Here is an 18,125-nt window from a genome sequence, read left to right as displayed (position 1 = left end):
GATACATAACTGGTACAGATCGCACTGGTTGACTGACCTAGGTGTTGATACATAACTGGTACAGATCGCACTGGTTGACTGACCTAGGTGTTGATACATAACTGGTACAGATCGCACTGGTTGACTGACCTAGGTGTTGATACATAACTGGTACAGATCGCACTGGTTGACTGACCTAGGTGTTGATAGGGGACTGCCTCTCAATGTGGTCAGGGGTACGTCCAGCAATGTCCGAATGGTTGAGAATGTAGGTGGGTGCACCAGCTACAGACTGCAGTGACAGTGTGCCATGGATTGTCCCAGTAAGGCACTAGCTAATATTGTATTTAGTGGTGTTTTTATTTATGACCCCTGTGAATACATCAATCAGACACAACATACAACAGATTAGTTAGACAAGCATACTTTATTGATGTGGAAATGCTTCTAAACAATACTGTTTCCAACAGACATGCCTGGTCTGTTACGTGGGCATCTGGTATGGTTCTCTCACCAAAAGCTGGTCGTTTTTATTAATCATGAACAATGAATTATACATACATTTGTCTTTGGTCTGGTGCCAATATTTACATTTTTGCAGCAAACCAGTATCTGCCCATGCAAAACGTTTAGTTATGAGTATATATGCATTACAAACATGCTTCTTTTTACATACTTATCTGTATAGTGCTATAACACAATCATATAAATCAAAGTATCTTCTCGAATAAAGTTCCATCACAAGCTGACAGTACAGTTATTGCAATAATCTTTAGTGCAAGGATAGAGTCCCAGAATCAAACTATACTACCCCTACAACTACATGTGCAGCCATGTCTATCAACGTTTAAATCTTTAAACCATGTGTGCAAATATAATGTTGTCTTGGGGCTCCTTTCACGAAGCAAACTTATACTAAGGGTAACCTTACTTCCCATTCTTTAACATTGCACTAAGGTTAAAGACTTTCTTTAACTTTGCGAAAGGAGGCCCTGGATCAGACAGTATACTATGAAACACAAGCATTGCTTTACTACTTGGCCAATGTATGTATTAACCCAAAGTTTGCTGGTAACATCTTCACTAGGTTGGATGACTTGTGTGTTCACAGAACAGATGGTCTGGGTGAGTGTTTGCCCCTTATCACATGTGACAGGTTTTCACAGACAGAGGCAGAGACTTGCTGTTCAACCTGCCGGGCTGTCCCCACAGCTGATACATCCTCAATACACCATTCTAATCTCCCACTGTGTAGTCATGTCTACTTTCAAGACTGTTACCTATATCTGCAGGTCTCTGCTTGATATATATACATACTATATGAGTAAATAAAACAACAACCTGAGTTCTTTCATTACATGTGAAGCGAACACAGATCTATCTGTAAGATGTTAGAACATCTCTTGCAGATTTAACCTCCAGTGTCAGATCTAGATCAAGAATAACAATAATACTCTATATATTGTATGATCACTTCAGGAGATGATGATTTTACCCTCATTTCATTCTGATTATCTACTCCTGACAAAGTAAGAATTAAGACAACAGTATATAATCCCACAGCCAGGCTAGGGTCTTGAGCCAGTGTCATCTGCAACAGAGAGACGCAGCCTTGAGTCAAGGGGAGCAAACACAGACACTTGAGTGATATCAATGTTTTTATTTCCAAGTACTATCTCGTCTGGGATTTCTCCAACAAGCAGTATATGTTGTGAGAGCCATCAAATATTAATACTCACGATAAGACATTGCTTGCTGGAGATATGCATGTTGAAGTAGATTGGATTAAAAGAGTGTGAGATAATCTTCAAGATTTTAAGGATAGAATCAAATATTGTGCATGTACCCCCTAGGCTTCTTTGACGACATTGGGAACATAATCATCTCTGACTGCCTCTGTCAGCTCCTGTTGGTACATATCTAGCCTCTGGGTCATCTGAAATAATGCAGAACATATCTGACTCTTCCCCTCCACATATCCCACATCAGCCACAAGTTATGTAGAGCCATGGCTACGATACACTTGGATTATCTAACTTACAAGAAACGAAGGCACACAGATTCACTTATTTCATTTAAAATTAAGGCACTTTTTAAACACTACACACAGCAATATTCCAGCTATATAGCTTTGGTTTGGAAATAATACAGTATAACAGTATGTGCATTGATCTACGCAATTGGGATACGATGACATGTGTCAACAAGCTAGCGAGTCTGACCACCCAATCCACGTTATTGCCTGTTACAACAAGCATGAGTTGCTGAAGACCAATTCTAACCGCCGGGTAGATCTTCTATGGTGATTCACTGGTAAATAATGAAAACAACACTGGACTTAAAACACCTTCCTGTCGTACTCCCACACATCAGGGACGATCTAGGTTAGAACTGGTTTTACCAGGTGATAAGATAAACAGTTCTTGTTATTTTGATACTCAAGTCATTCATTTTTGCCACTGTATGCTGATGATGGGATATATATCTCAGCTACTGATGCAGGTCTACAGGCACAAATAAATGAATTGGGGTGATTCTGTAGAGATACCAGTTAGGTGTAAATTTGGATGAAGATTTACTTGTTGTTTACCTGTAATAGACAGTGCTTCACTACAATCACAATCAAAACTGCAAAGCTAAGACTATCAACATAGGCGTCTTTCATTAGAGTACGGAATAAGGTTGTGTGAATATAAATATATGGTGTTGAAATAAGGCTAAAACATTAGAATAAATAGTTGCCAATGGGACGTATATCTCCTGAAATATGTTGTATGCAAATGTTAGAAACATGAAACTGGCACAAAATTGAAAGGTATGTTATCTAGATTGGTGTTTGGTGATGTTGGAAATTTAAGTATAGTGACCAAAACTCCACTTGACCAACCTACCCTGAAGTTCCACCTGTCATTCACCTGGCGACACAAGTTGAGGTCCATCTCAGTCACCAAGAGCCCATCACGGGTACGAGACAATGACTGTAACATCAATCAAACAAATTAACAATGTTAAGATATATTCATCCCTGATGTCATTACTGCAGACATGAACAATATGATCTGACTTTCTCTAGTTAATCTGCAGTTAATCTAAGAAAACAGACCATTCTGTGTCAAATTTTAGTACTAAATCAGCAGTTTCCCTCAAGTTCCTTAATTGTTAAGGTATAATGTACTGACCGGGGTGCGGCTTCCATCTGGACCAGCAACATAGCTGGATCCTGCAACACATACATCCAGGAAGTTCTTGAAAGGCATTTAGAAGTTGTACCAACATGAATACATGAAGAAGTTTTTGTCATGTATTCACATAGATTCATACTGGCTCAGTGCAGATTGGTGTGACAGACATTGTGTAAGTTCTACATAGCCAGCAGTAGATGTTCTACATAGTCAGCAGTAGATACACTGTGTATGTGACGTTCTACAAAGTCAGCAGTAGATACGCTGTGTAAGTGACGTTCTACATAGTCAGCAGTAGGTACACTGTGTAAGTTCTACATAGTCAGCAGTAGCTACACTGTGTAAGTTCTACATAGTCAGCAGTAGATACACTGTGTAAGTTCTACATAGTCAGCAGTAGATACATTGTGTAAGTTCTACATAGACAGCAGTAGATACACTGTGTAAGTGACGTTCCACATAGTCAGCAGTAGATACACTGTGTAAGTGACATTCTACATAGTCAGCAGTAGATACACTGTGTAAGTTCTACATAGTCAGCAGTAGATACACTGTGTAAGTTCTACATAGTCAGCAGTAGATACACTGTGTAAGTGACGTTCTACATAGTCAGCAGTAGATACACTGTGTAAGTGACGTTCTACATAGTCAGCAGTAGATACACTGTGTAAGTGACGTTCTACATAGTCAGCAGTAGATACACTGTGTAAGTGACATTCTACATAGTCAGCAGTAGATACATTCTAAGGACATAGTTAGTCAGCAGTAGATACACTGTGTAAGTGACATTCTACATAGTTCAGCAGTAGATACACTGTGTAAACGTCTACATAGTACATAGATACACTGTGTAATACGTTGTACATAGTCACATATAGATACACTGTGTAAGTGATATTGTATATAGTCAAGAAAACATGCATTCAACAAGAGGTTGACTGCACCATGATGTCTAGCATATTACCTTGTAAGAATACATTCTTACCATAGAAATGGCCAAAGTCTTTGTGAGCTGTTAAAAAACAAATAAGGTCATCTTTATAAAAGTTTATGAAAATACAATAATTGTGTCAAACACTGATACAGAAGGCTTGAAAGAATTAAAAAGAACTGGTTCTGCGAAGAAGTGATAGCCCGCAATCGTCAAGCAAAACAAATATCCAGTGTTACATTACATCCAAATCATCCCCACTGAGGCAGATTGTCTTTAGTAGAGCCACTGTACATATTTTAAAGTATGTGTTGGTAGAAGTTGAATTAGAAGACTGAGATGAGAGGATTGAGGTTTCTCATTACTAGTAACTACTGATACAGACACAACCTCTTGACTATATAGTCAATGTCCAGGACATTACTGCAGGTTACCTAAGTGAGTGAGTTTTGGTTTTACCCCGCTTTTAGCAAAATTACAGCAATATCACAGTGGGGGCACCGGAAATGGTGCAGGTTACCTGAAGTCCTACATCTACAGCTACTGGGAGAAGGAAATTGCATTTGCAAATTACTGATATCACTTTTAGTGTACTTCATGTACTTCTGGTTTAATTACATCATTTCCCAATGGAGAATCACAGACTTGTGTTTCCAACAAGCAACACCAGCAGAATGATCTCCATGGCTGGTGGTGCTGTATAACAAGTGATACATACTGCAGAACCAGAACTAGTATCAAAGTTGTACACAGGTGTCAGTCTGCATACACGAGTTCTAGTGAGACAGTGAGACAACAAGTATCACATGTTGTGACAGCCGACTTACCAGGCTGGCCTGATCCAGAGGTAAACTCATTGGGGAAGAATTCCTGTAACAGAAGACCTCATGGTTTACAGGCATGTGTGTGTACAGGGAGAGTGTGTGTACAGGAAGTGTGTGTGTACAGGGGGTGTGTGTGTGTACAGTGTGCTGTGCGCGTGTGCACAGCAAGAGTGTGTGTGTACAGGAGCATGTGTGTGTACAGGGCATGTGTGTACAGGGAGCTGTGTGTACAGGGAGCGTGTGTGTACAGGGAGTGTGTGTGTACAGGGTGTGTGTGTGTATATATACAGGGAGTGTGGGTGTGTACAGGCATGTGTATGTGTGTACACGGAGCGTGTGTGTACAGGCATGTGTGTGTGTACAGGGAGCGTATGTGTGTACAGGGAGCATGTGTGTGTGTACAGCCATGTGTGGGTGTACAGGGAGTGTATGTGTACAGGCATGTGTGTGTGTACAGGGAGTGTGTGTGTACAGGGGTGTACAGGAGTGTGTGTACAGGCATGTGTATGTGTGTGTACATGTGTATGTGTGGAGCGTGTGTGTACAGGGAGTGTATGTGTACAGGAAGTGTGTGGACTGTGTGAACACATATGATGTGTTTGGCATGTGTGTGTGTGTGTGGTGGGGGAAGAGAGAGAGAGAGAGACTGACTGATTGAGTTTGGTTTTACGCCGCTTTTAGCAATATTCCAGCAACATTATGGCGGGGGACACCAGAAATGGGCTTCACACATTGTACCCATGTGGGGATTCGAACCCGGGTCTTCAGCATGAGAGAAAGAGAGACGTACATACCTTGGATTGTGTTGGGTGTGTGTAAGATGTACATACCTTGTATTGTGTGTGTGATGTGTGTGTATTCTGTGTTGGGTGTGTGTAACATGTTCATACCGGTACCTTGCATTGTGTGTGTAATGTGTGTGTTGGGTGTGTGTAACATGTACATACCTTGCATTGTGTGTGTAATGTGTGCGTGTTCTGTAGGGCTGCGCAATATAACCAGTTTACTGGTATAAAACGGTTCAGACGTGAAAACGATATGTATTGCGATACGCTCATCGAAAACCGGTATTTTGACATGCATTCGGACACTTCGTAACCCTCGGAAACCTTGATGATCGGTAACTGTGGTAATGGTGGTGGGAATGATCGTGGTGAAAATTACATTTAACTGAGAAATGCAAGATTTATGGATGTCAACTTCTATATTGTGAATGAAGCTGACATACATAAATCTTGCTTTTCTTATGCATTCCACTTCTACATGCCCTTCAAAGATTTTACATTTAACTGGATTGTAAAGTTCGGTTTGAAGTTGTGTTCTTAACTTTTGTTCAAGTGTTTTGCAATGTTTTGATTCAGATTGTTTTAAATAATTATTTAGTAATGACCAATGATGCCTGATATGTCCTGACCAGGTCAAGTTGCTGTCTAAAATCTCAGGGCTTTTTTGAGAGTGGAGAAAGAAGTTCAAACTAGTAACCACTCTGTTGATGTTAAATTATTCTTTTCCTTATTTCATTTGTGCCAAATATTATTATATTCTTATTTTGTCATGATTAAAAGTTTTTATTAAAGCTTAATCAAGCGTAGTGATTTTGTTGTGTTTTTGCTGTATAAATAAAGCGTTAACTCAATTATAAGTAGTTTATTGTTAAAGAAACAACTTCTTGAAATATATTGCAATACATATCGCAATATATGCTTTCGTATCGCAATATATCGCAATATGAAAATTCTCTGCAATACCCACCCCTAGTGTTCTGTGTGTTGGGTGTGTGTAACATGTACATACCGGTACCTTGCATTTAGTGTGTAATCTGTGTGTGTGTATTTTGTGTGTTGGGTGTGTGTAACATGTATGTACCTTCTATTGTGTGTGTGACGTGTGCTGGGCATGTGTGACATGTACGTACCGTGCCCACTCTGTTGATGGCAACAGTGAAGTATGTGTTGGCAATAGCTGCACAGCGCGCTTCAATTGGCCACATTGTTTCACTACAAGTGGAAAAGGAGACTATTACATAAGCGTTGGTAATATATACAAACAACAGATGTCATGAATCATAACATCTTACTGACACTTAACCATTGCACAGATTACCTTGAGGTAAACCACTGCACAGATTACCTTGAGGTAAACCACTGCACAGATTACCTTGAGGTAAACCACTGCACAGATTACCTTGAGGTAAACCATTGCACAGATTACCTTGAGGTAAACCACTGCACAGATTACCTTGTGGTAAACCATTGCACAGATTACCTTGTGGTAAACCATTGCACAGATTACCTTGTGGTAAACCACTGCACAGATTACCTTGTGGTAAACCACTGCACAGATTACCTTGAGGTAAACCACTGCACAGATTACCTTGAGGTAAACCACTGCACAGATTACCTTGAGGTAAACCATTGCACAGATTACCTTGAGGTAAACCACTGCACAGATTACCTTGAGGTAACCACCACCTTGAGGTAAACACTGCACAGATACTTGTGGTAAACCACTGCACAGATTACCTTGAGGTAAACCATTGCACAGATTACCTTGAGGTAAACCACTGCACAGATTACCTTGAGGTAAACCACTGCACAGATTACCTTGTGGTAAACCATTGCACAGATTACCTTGAGGTAAACCATTGCACAGATTACCTTGAGGTATACCACTGCACAGCTTACCTTGAGGTAAATCATTGCACAGGTTACTTTGTGGTAAACCATTGCGGTGAGACACCAGTGTGTCAGCTGCAATACAAACATGGAGAAAGATCCCCCCTACACTGCATGTGCTAATCCTTTCCAAATCAGACTATCATGAAGCTACTTCAGTCTGGTGATAACAGACAGACCCAACATCTGACTACATTCACCTTTGATCTTATCATAAAAGAAGCAATTGAAGCAATTCTTCACGAATATGATCCACAAGAGCCTGAAGTTTAAATTATTTTCTGGTGTCACAGATCAGAAGACAATGATGAGACAAGAGAAAATAATCCAAGTCTCAGCTTAACAGACAAGTTTCCTCTCACTCGAGTACATGAGTACATACATAACTGGCTGTGTGGAGGGCCATCTGTATCTGTTCTTCACAGCAAAGTGGACATTTTCAGACTTACTTCGTCTTCATTGAATCTTAAAATTCATGATATATGTAGAATAATGGGCCACAACGTCACTCCAAAAACGGCTGTCGTTGATCAGAATCTGGTCAGCATATATTAGAGTCAAGATTGCTAAAATCCTATTCACATCATCTTCTACTTCAAAGACCCAAACATTTCAGAGCAGATGTTGGCAATCGAGTCACATAAGAGAAGTGAAAGTCAAAAGGTCTTCACAGGGTATATAGAGATGTATACACATGGAAAAATTTATTGCAACACCCCATATTTTTCACAGTATCAATATATTACCATTAACAACAGCAAAGAAATTTATCCACACTTAGGTTCAACTAACTACATGGACCCTTAGGAGTGGCAAAATGGCAAATCTAAACACTTAAAGAATGAAAAACAGTAGTTACATAGAAGCAAACATGGCAATAAAATGACTCATTTTGTAGTGTTGATGTTTACAAGTGTGGTCATTTTCTAGATTCTGGCATATGAATTTGACGTTGTGGTTCTGCCTTCCATTCTTGATGCAGGCAATGTTCCAACACATCAAGGGTGTGCATTAGACATTCTCAAAGGCATATTTTGACCCAAACATGCTACATGGAATTAAGATCTGGACTATTGGCAGGAAAGGTGTGATGTAAGAAATCACAAACCACGCAATTTCACAGTTCTGTCAAGACATATGAAATAACAGCAGCTTAACTATCATTAGCATGGACATCAGCACACTTATGTGCATGTCAGTTGACCACGGAAGCTTAACATTGCGGATGAGGAGCTGGATACTGCAGGCTTACCATCCGAAATGAGATACAGGGCTGCCACATAGTGAATACACACTTAGAATTCTTGTTGTAAGTGGGGACGTGACACACAGACAGAGGCAGATGGGTTGATGATGATGATGATGATGATGATGATGATGATGATGATGTTTTCTGGCCAGTCGGCTAGGTAGTTGATGGATGACAACCAACATCTCTTGCAAAGTCCTCAATGACAGGCCACAATTCACATGCCAATAATGCCATCTTGTCAGATGCCCCATATTTGCTTATCAACAATAAGATCAATTGATTTTCCCAGTTATCAAGCTGTAAGGACAGTTTACTGAAACTTCCTATTTGCTTAATGATAGGTACACATACTGCACCTGGTGCTCACCATTGACCATAGTATCAATGTATCAATGTTCCTGTGTTTCAGGGTGGCAAATACTACACACATCATGATCTTATGTTAAAGCTTGTAATTATAATTACTTCTTATGATCATGATGTTATTGTAATGAAAACTTTACATGCAAAATATTTCGACTACATATTTATAATTTTATTTCTGCACGCACTAGTACAAAACCTACGGCGAACACTGCTTTCCTTTGAGTAACCTAATAAATTGTACCCACCTCACTGAAACTCTATTGGGTATTTTGCCATTTTCCATTAATTGTAAAAATATAATAAAGTTTAAATGTTGGTTTACGTGTTTGTCATTTATATTTGATTTGTAATATGAGAAATGATAAGAAAGACTGCAAGTTGCCAAGTTCATGTGTTGAAATAGAACCTCTCAATATACCTCAGTTATTTTATCTATCCACCAGTACGCAAGCTAAGATTTCACATTTTTGTGTGTACGCATATAAGATCAAATTATTGAGTCTTTACAAAAATTCAAGCGTACTTGTATGCAATAGACATAATAGGAATTGAGTTTTCACATAAACATTAGCGTAATTTCCGCAGATATGCAGCTTATCTGTACCTCTGGTTAGCATGACACTACAATGCAACAGAAATCGACTCCTGGTGTTTTATGAATCTGGTATAAAATCAGCAAACAGACTTGTGAATTTGACAGGTTTACATCAGGCTTCAATCCACCGCAATTTAAAGAAATTTTAAGCTGGATTAGGGTCAGAGCGACTGACTTTGTGTGCTGGCGATATGGTGCCTGAATCCAAGGGTGTGGGTTCGAATCCCAGATGAGACTCAACCCAACAAACGTACTAGAATCTCAACTTTACTAAGAAAGTGTAGTCCCAAATGTAACAAATGTTATATCTTTGAATATGACTGAAAAATGTTTCTTCTGTCAAAAGTCGCATTTTTTCTGCTCTCAACTGTAGATGTTGCCGATTATATAATACCCACGCCAAGGCACTCTTTAGAGACACCACAGATAGAGCATTTGCCAATGCACTCTTTAGAGACACCACAGATAGAGCCTTCGCCAATGCACTCTTTAGAGACACCACAGATAGAGCCTTCGCCAATGCACTCTTTAGAGACACCACAGATACAGCCTTCGCCAATGCACTCCTTAGAGACACCACAGATAGAGCATTTGCCAATGCACTCTTTAGAGACACCACAGATACAGCCTTCGCCAATGCACACTTTAGAGACACCACAGATACAGCCTTCGCCAATGCACTCTTTAGAGACACCACAGATAGAGCATTTGCCAATGCACTCTTTAGAGACACCACAGATACAGCCTTCGCCAATGCACACTTTAGAGACACCACAGACACAGCCTTCGCCAAGGCACTCTTTAGAGACACCACAGATACAGCCTTCGCCAATGCACTCTTTAGAGACACCACAGATACAGCCTTCGCCAAGGCACTCTTAGAGACACCACAGATACAGCCTTCGCCAAGGCACTCTTTAGAGACACCACAGATACAGCCTTCGCCAAGGCACTCTCTAGAGACACCACAGATACAGCCTTCGCCAAGGCACTCTTTAGAGACACACCACAGATACAGCCTTCGCCAAGGCACTCTTTAGAGACACCACAGATACAGCCTTTAGAGGGCCAAGGCACTCTTTAGAGACACCACAGATACAGCCTTCGCCAAGGCACTCTTTAGAGACACCACAGATACAGCCTTCGCCAAGGCACTCTTTAGAGACACCACAGATACAGCCTTAAGCCAAGGCACTCTTTAGAGACACCACAGATACAGCCTTCGCCAAGGCACTCTTTAGAGACACCACAGATACAGCCTTCGCCAAGGCACTCTTTAGAGACACCACAGATACAGCCTTCGCCAAGGCACTCTTTAGAGACACCACAGATACAGCCTTCGCCAAGGCACTCTTTAGAGACACCACAGATACAGCCTTCGCCAAGGCACTCTTTAGAGACACCACCATAGAGCCTTCGCCAAGGCTCTTTAGAGACACCACAGATACAGCCTTCGCCAAGGCACTCTTTAGAGACACCACAGATACAGCCTTCGCCAAGGCACTCTTTAGAGACACCACAGATACAGCCTTCGCCAAGGCACTCTTTAGAGACACCACAGATACAGCCTTCGCCAAGGCACTCTTTAGAGACACCACAGATACAGCCTTCGCCAAGGCACTCTTTAGAGACACCACAGATACAGCCTTCGCCAAGGCACTCTTTAGAGACACCACAGATACAGCCTTCGCCAAGGCACTCTTTAGAGACACCACAGATACAGCCTTCGCCAAGGCACTCTCTAGAGACACCACAGATACAGCCTTCGCCAAGCACTCTTTAGAGACACCACAGATACAGCCTTCGCCAAGGCACTCTTTAGAGACACCACAGATACAGCCTTCCATGCAAAGGTTCAGATACAGGCTTTGTTGAAAGAGGTAATACCAGACTGATGGTCCACATACATGTGAAGGAAACACATCAACTGTAAGGAAAGTTTAGGTGAACAAAAAATCAAGTGTAAGTTTAGAGGAGGATGGAAGAATGCTTTCAACAACCTGAAAGCTGAGACAGTTGCAGACAGTGATTACCTGAGTCCTGAGACAGTTGCAGACAGTGATTACCTGAGTCCTGAGACAGTTGCAGATGGATTGAAGACAATTTCAGCTCCATTGACACCATACATCAACCAGTTGAGTGGATGGTGACGCCCATAGCAGATGTTCACACCAATCTTACCTGTCGTGAGAGATAATGTGAGCTACACAATACATTTGTGTATGTGATGATCAAAGATAGCACATCTACATGTGTGTCATGGTTACACAAATATGCTTTACAGTGATGTAACACTGATGGTAACATTGATACAACAATGATCTCCATCTGTATGATAGTCCGTCATGGTAACATGCACATTGGTACGACACCTTACAGTGCGCCATGGTAACATGCATACTTGTACAACACCTTACAGTACGTCATGGTAACATGCATATTGGTACGCCACCTTACTGTGTCATGGTAACATGCATATTTGTACAAAACCTTACAGTGTGTCATGGTAACATGCATATTGGTACGCCACCTTACAGTGTATCATGGTAACATGCATATTGGTACGACTCTCACCTTACCGTGTGTCATGGTAACATGCATATTAGTACGCCACCTTACAGTGTGTCATGGTAACATACATATTTGTACAAAACCTTACAGTGCACCATGGTAACATGCATATTTGTACAAAACCTTACAGTGCGCCATGGTAACATGCACATTGGTACGACACCTTACAGTGTGTCATGGTAACATGCACATTGGTACGACACCTTACAGCGCGTCATGGTAACATGCATTGGTACGACACCTTACAGTGTGTCATGGTAACATGCATATTGGTACGACACCTTACAGTGCGCCATGGTAACATGCATATTGGTACAACACCTTACAGTGTGTCATGGTAACATGCATATTGGTACAACACCTTACAGTACGCCATGGTAACATGCATATTCGTACGACACCTTACAGTATAGTCATGGTAACATGCATATTGGTACAACACCTTACAGTGCGTCATGGTAACATGCATACTGGTACGCCACCTTACAGTATAGTCATGGTGATATGCAATTGGTATGACACCTTACAGCAAGCGCCATGGTAACATGCATATTGGTACAAACCTTTACAGTGCCATGGTAGATATGCAAATTGGTATGACACCTTATAGTGCGCAGGCCATGGTAACATGCATATTTGTACAAAACCTTACAGCGCATGGTAACATGCATATTGGTAACATGCATACAGTGCGCATGGTATGCATATTGTACAAACCTTACAGTGCGCCATGGTAACATGCATATTGGTACAAAACAGTGTGTCATGGTAACATGCAATAATGTAGACCTTACAGTGGTTCATGGTAACATGCATACTGGTACACCTTACAGTGTGCCATGGTAACATGCATATTGGTACGACACCTATATGCATCATGGTAACATGCATATTTGTGCACAACACCTTACCCGGTCGTGGTACAACATGCATGGTAATATGCATATTGGTATGACACCTTATAGTGCATCATGGTAACATGCATATTGGTACAACACCTTAGAGTGCGTCATGGTAACATGCATATTGGTACGCCACCTTACAGTGTGTCATGGTAACATGCATATTGGTATGACACCTTATAGTGCGTCATGGTAACAAGCACATTGGTAAAACACCTTACAGTGCATCATGGTAACATGCATATTGATACGACACCTTACAGTGTGACATGGTAACATGCAGACTGGTAAGACACCTTACAGTGCGTCATGGTGAAATGCATATTGGTACGCCACCTTACAGTGTGACATGGTAACATGCAGACTGGTAAGACACCTTACAGCGAGTCATGGTAACATGCATATTGGTACGCCACATTACAGTGTGACATGGTAAAATGCAGACTGGTAAGACACCTTACAGTATAGTCATGGTAACATGCATATTGGTACGCCAACTAACAGTGCGCCATGGTAACATGCATATTGGTACGTCACCTTATAGTGTGACATGGTAACAAGCACATTGGTAAAACACCTTACAGTGCGTCAAGGTAAGATGCATATTGATACGACACCTTACAGTGCATCATGGTAACATGCATATTGGTATGACACCTTACAGTGCGACATGATAACATGCATATTGGTACACACCTTACAGTGTGTAACATGCATGACACCTTGAGCCATCTTTAACTGTTTACAGTGGCAAGGTGAGCCATCTTTAACTGTTTAGTGGCAAGGCACATAGGCAAGACACCTACCAAACTGCGTCTGGAACACCCTGTGTCCTGTGTTGCCTTCCATGTAGTAGGTTGACTGAAACAGACACAATGTTCAGGTGATCTGGATTAACACAGACACAATGTTCAGGTGATCTGGATTAACACAGACACAATGTTCAGGTGACCTGGATAAACACAGACACAATGTTCAGGTGACCTGGATTAACACAGACACAATGTTCAGGTGACCTGGATAAACACAGACACAATGTTCAGGTGACCTGGATAAACACAGACACAATGTTCAGGTGACCTGGATAAACACAGAATTAGTTGTTCAGGTGACCTGGATCAGGTGACCTGGACAGACACAATGTTCAGGTGACCTGGATAACAAACACACAGAGTGACCTGGATAAACACAGATGCTGTATCAATTGTTCAGGTGACCTGGATAAACACAGACACTATGTTCAGGTGACCTGGATCAACTGGACAGACACAATGTCAGGTCACACAGAGTGACCTGGATAAACACAGGTGACTGGATAAACACAGATTGTTGTTCAGGTGACCTGGATAAACACAGACACTATGTTCAGGTGACCTGGATAAACACAGACACAATGTTCAGGTGACCTGGATAAACACACAGTGACCTGGATAAACACAGATTCGTTGTTCAGGTGACCTGGATTAACACAGAGTGACCTGGATAAACACAGATGCGTTGTTCAGGTGAACTGGATAAACACAGATTCATTGTTCAGGTGACCTGGATAAACACAGATTTGTTGTTCAGGTGACCTGGATAAACACAGATTTGTTGTTCAGGTGACCTGGATAAACACAAATTAGTTGTTCTGGTGACCTGGATAAATACAGACACGATGTTTAGGTGACCTGGATAAACACAGACACAATGTTCAGGTGACCTGGATAAACACAGACACAATGTTCAGGTGACATGGATAAACACAAATTAGTTGTTCTGGTGACCTGGATAAACACAGATTTGTTGTTCAGGTGACCTGGATAAACACAGATTTGTTGTTCAGGTGACCTGGATAAACACAGATTTGTTGTTCAGGTGACCTGGATAAACACAGATTTGTTGTTCAGGTGACCTGGATAAACACAGACACAATGTTCAGGTGACCTGGATAAACACAAATTAGTTGTTCTGGTGAACTGGATAAACACAGACACAATGTTCAGGTGACCTGGATAAACACAGACACAATGTGCAGGTGACCTGGATAAACACAAATTAGTTGTTCTGGTGACCTGGATAAACACAGACACAATGTTCAGGTGACCTGGATAAACACAGACACAATGTTCAGGTGACCTGGATAAACACAGACACAATGTTCAGGTGACCTGGATAACACAGACACATTGTTCAGGTGACCTGGATAAACACAGACACAATGTTCAGGTGACCTGGATAAACACAGACACATTGTTCAGGTGACCTGGATAACACAGACACATTGTTCAGGTGACCTGGATAAACACTGACACAATGTTCAGGTGACCTGGATAACACAGACACATTGCTCAGGTGACCTGGATAAACACAGACACAATGTTCAGGTGACCTGGATAAACACAGACACAATGTTCAGGTGACCTGGATAAATTGTTAATAGGGTACTTAGCGAGCTGAAAACAGAGATGAAGTCATTTTGTGGATTTCAAACCATCATGACTAGAAACACCACTACATACCTCATTGAAGTCTCCTATCCTTGGAATATGATTCTTGCGACTTTTGCCGATCACAGCACCCGTGTTGGAGATAATAACTGTAACACAACAACATGACAGAGTGGTCCCTTAGCCTTCCTTGTCTATCAGCATTGTCATTACACAACTACCCTCATTGTCATTACACAACTACCCTCATTGTCATTACACAAATACCCTCATTGTCATTACACATCTACCCCCCTTGTCATTACACATCTACCCTCCTTGTCATTACACAACTACCCTCCTTGTCATTACACAACTACCCTCCTTGTCATTACACAACTACCCTCCTTGTCATTACAAAACTACCCTCCTTGTCATTACAAAACTACCCTCCTTGTCATTACAAAACTACCCTCCTTGTCATTACAAAACTACCCTCCTTGTCTACCCTCCTTGTCATTACACAAACTACCCACCTTGTCTACCCTCCTTGTCATTACACAACTACCCTCCTTGTCTACCCTCCTTGTCATTACACAACTACCCTCCTTGTCATAAAAATAACCTCTTACTGTCATTACACAACTACCCTCATTGTTATTACACAACTACCCTCCTTGTCATTACACAACTACCCTCATTACACAACTACCCTCCTTGTCATTACACAACTACCCTCATTACACAACTACCCTCATTGTCATTACACAACTACCCTCATTACACATCTACCCTCATTGTCATTACACAACTACCCTCCTTGTCATTACACAACTACCCTCATTACACATCTACCCTCATTGTCATTACACAACTACCCTCCTTGTCATTACACAACTACGCTCACTGTCATTACACAACTACCCTCACTACACAACTACCCTCACTGTCATTACACAACTACCCTCTTTGTCATTACACATCTACCCTCCTTGTCATTACACAACTACCCTCATTGTCATTACACAACTACCCTCCTTGTCATTAAACAACAACCCTCATTGTCATTACACAACTACCCTCATTGTCATTACACAACTACCCTCATTACACATCTACCCTCCTTGTCATTACACAACTACCCTCATTGTCATTACACAACTACCCTCCTTGTCATTAAACAACAACCCTCATTGTCATTACACAACTACCCTCATTGTCATTACACAACTACCCTCATTACATAACTACCCTCTTTGTCATTACACAACTACCCTCATTACACAACTACCCTCATTACACAACTACCCTCCTTGTCATTAAACAACAACCCTCATTGTCATTACACAACTACCCACATTGTCATTACACAACTACCCTCATTGTCATTACACAACTACCCACATTGTCATTACACAACTACCCTCATTGTTATGGTACAAATAACAAATTTATATGTTTCATCAATGTCAAATTTCAGTCAACTTGTAAAACAGCTTGAAAATTCAGTGAACAAATTATTTGATGTAATGCAAGCCACATCCTCAATTATGTAAAATGTTTTAGACTCCGTATAACCTAATCTGAGATCATGTTTCATTTCTTGTGCACTGTAAACAATATTGAAGGGTTTGGGGCAAAGTAAGGCATATAACAGAAATTATAGCTAAAATACAAGGAATTATCATGAAACGGCCCTCCTATTATCAGAAATATGCGTGGGTTTACGGTTCATTCGACATTGGCTTTGGACTGGCAGATATTCTGGGGCAAACAAGTCAAAGCAACCCGAATTCCCGCTTTAAATAGCGGTAATATTGGCTTTCTTGCTGGTGCTAACCTTAACAATTGTACTATACTGTAAGCCTTTAAAAACGCAATTGGTATTTGTTGTCCTGAAACTTACAAAAGTTCTATTGAAGATTTTTTCCTGCGATACAGAGGATGTAGGGATAAAAGGCTGTTATTCTGGCCCATTTCGAGTTCGAGTCCCGAAGTATTCCTCTCACATGAACTTTGATACTTAAAACTGAACCTTTGACATTTCTCGTAAACACAACCATATTCATGAAACACGTTGTGCACATGCATTACCTGCACCCAGGCCCTGTAAAAGCACAAGGAATTGTGAAACTCAATCACTTTGAGAAAATGCCACACTTGACACAAGACGAAAGGAATCAGGTTATCGGTATGGCCAGCCACGGTGCTTCAGATGTGATGATTGCCAGGCACTTTAATGTGCATCCATCCACTGTAAAGTCGACTCAGACAACGCTGGCTACCGGAAGTGTTGCTGATCGTCCGCGACCTGGTGCACCACCTGTGATAACAGCTCGACAAAACCGCAATATCCGAAGTTTCACACTTCATGTAAATCGGGTTCCAAACAGCTGATGATTAGGCAAGGAGGACAATTGGGACAAGTCAACATCCTTTC

General features: G+C 41.2%; 1 protein-coding gene across 1 annotated transcript in view; it reads right to left on the bottom strand.

The window, feature by feature from the left end:
- Positions 1-387: 387 nt before the first annotated feature.
- The window catches only part of LOC124286957 (beta-ureidopropionase-like), a 41,394-nt gene continuing 23,656 nt past the window's right edge, over positions 388-18,125 (bottom strand). The window contains exons 6-15 of the mRNA XM_046723414.1: positions 15,779-15,855; positions 14,084-14,138; positions 11,871-11,985; positions 6,832-6,913; positions 4,920-4,962; positions 4,147-4,173; positions 3,159-3,199; positions 2,871-2,957; positions 1,826-1,915; positions 388-1,570 (exon numbers count right to left, since the gene is read on the bottom strand). Coding sequence (XP_046579370.1) covers positions 1,829-1,915; positions 2,871-2,957; positions 3,159-3,199; positions 4,147-4,173; positions 4,920-4,962; positions 6,832-6,913; positions 11,871-11,985; positions 14,084-14,138; positions 15,779-15,855 — 614 coding nt within the window. The 3' untranslated portion in view covers positions 388-1,570; positions 1,826-1,828. The remainder of the gene's footprint in view (positions 1,571-1,825; positions 1,916-2,870; positions 2,958-3,158; positions 3,200-4,146; positions 4,174-4,919; positions 4,963-6,831; positions 6,914-11,870; positions 11,986-14,083; positions 14,139-15,778; positions 15,856-18,125) is intronic.

The sequence above is a fragment of the Haliotis rubra genome, unplaced genomic scaffold (assembly GCF_003918875.1).
Source record: "Haliotis rubra isolate DU_JTF1 unplaced genomic scaffold, ASM391887v1 Scf397, whole genome shotgun sequence".
Lineage (NCBI taxonomy): Eukaryota > Metazoa > Mollusca > Gastropoda > Lepetellida > Haliotidae > Haliotis > Haliotis rubra.
The sequence above is the reverse complement of the archived record's forward strand: the minus strand, read 5'-3'. Positions and strand labels throughout refer to the sequence as shown.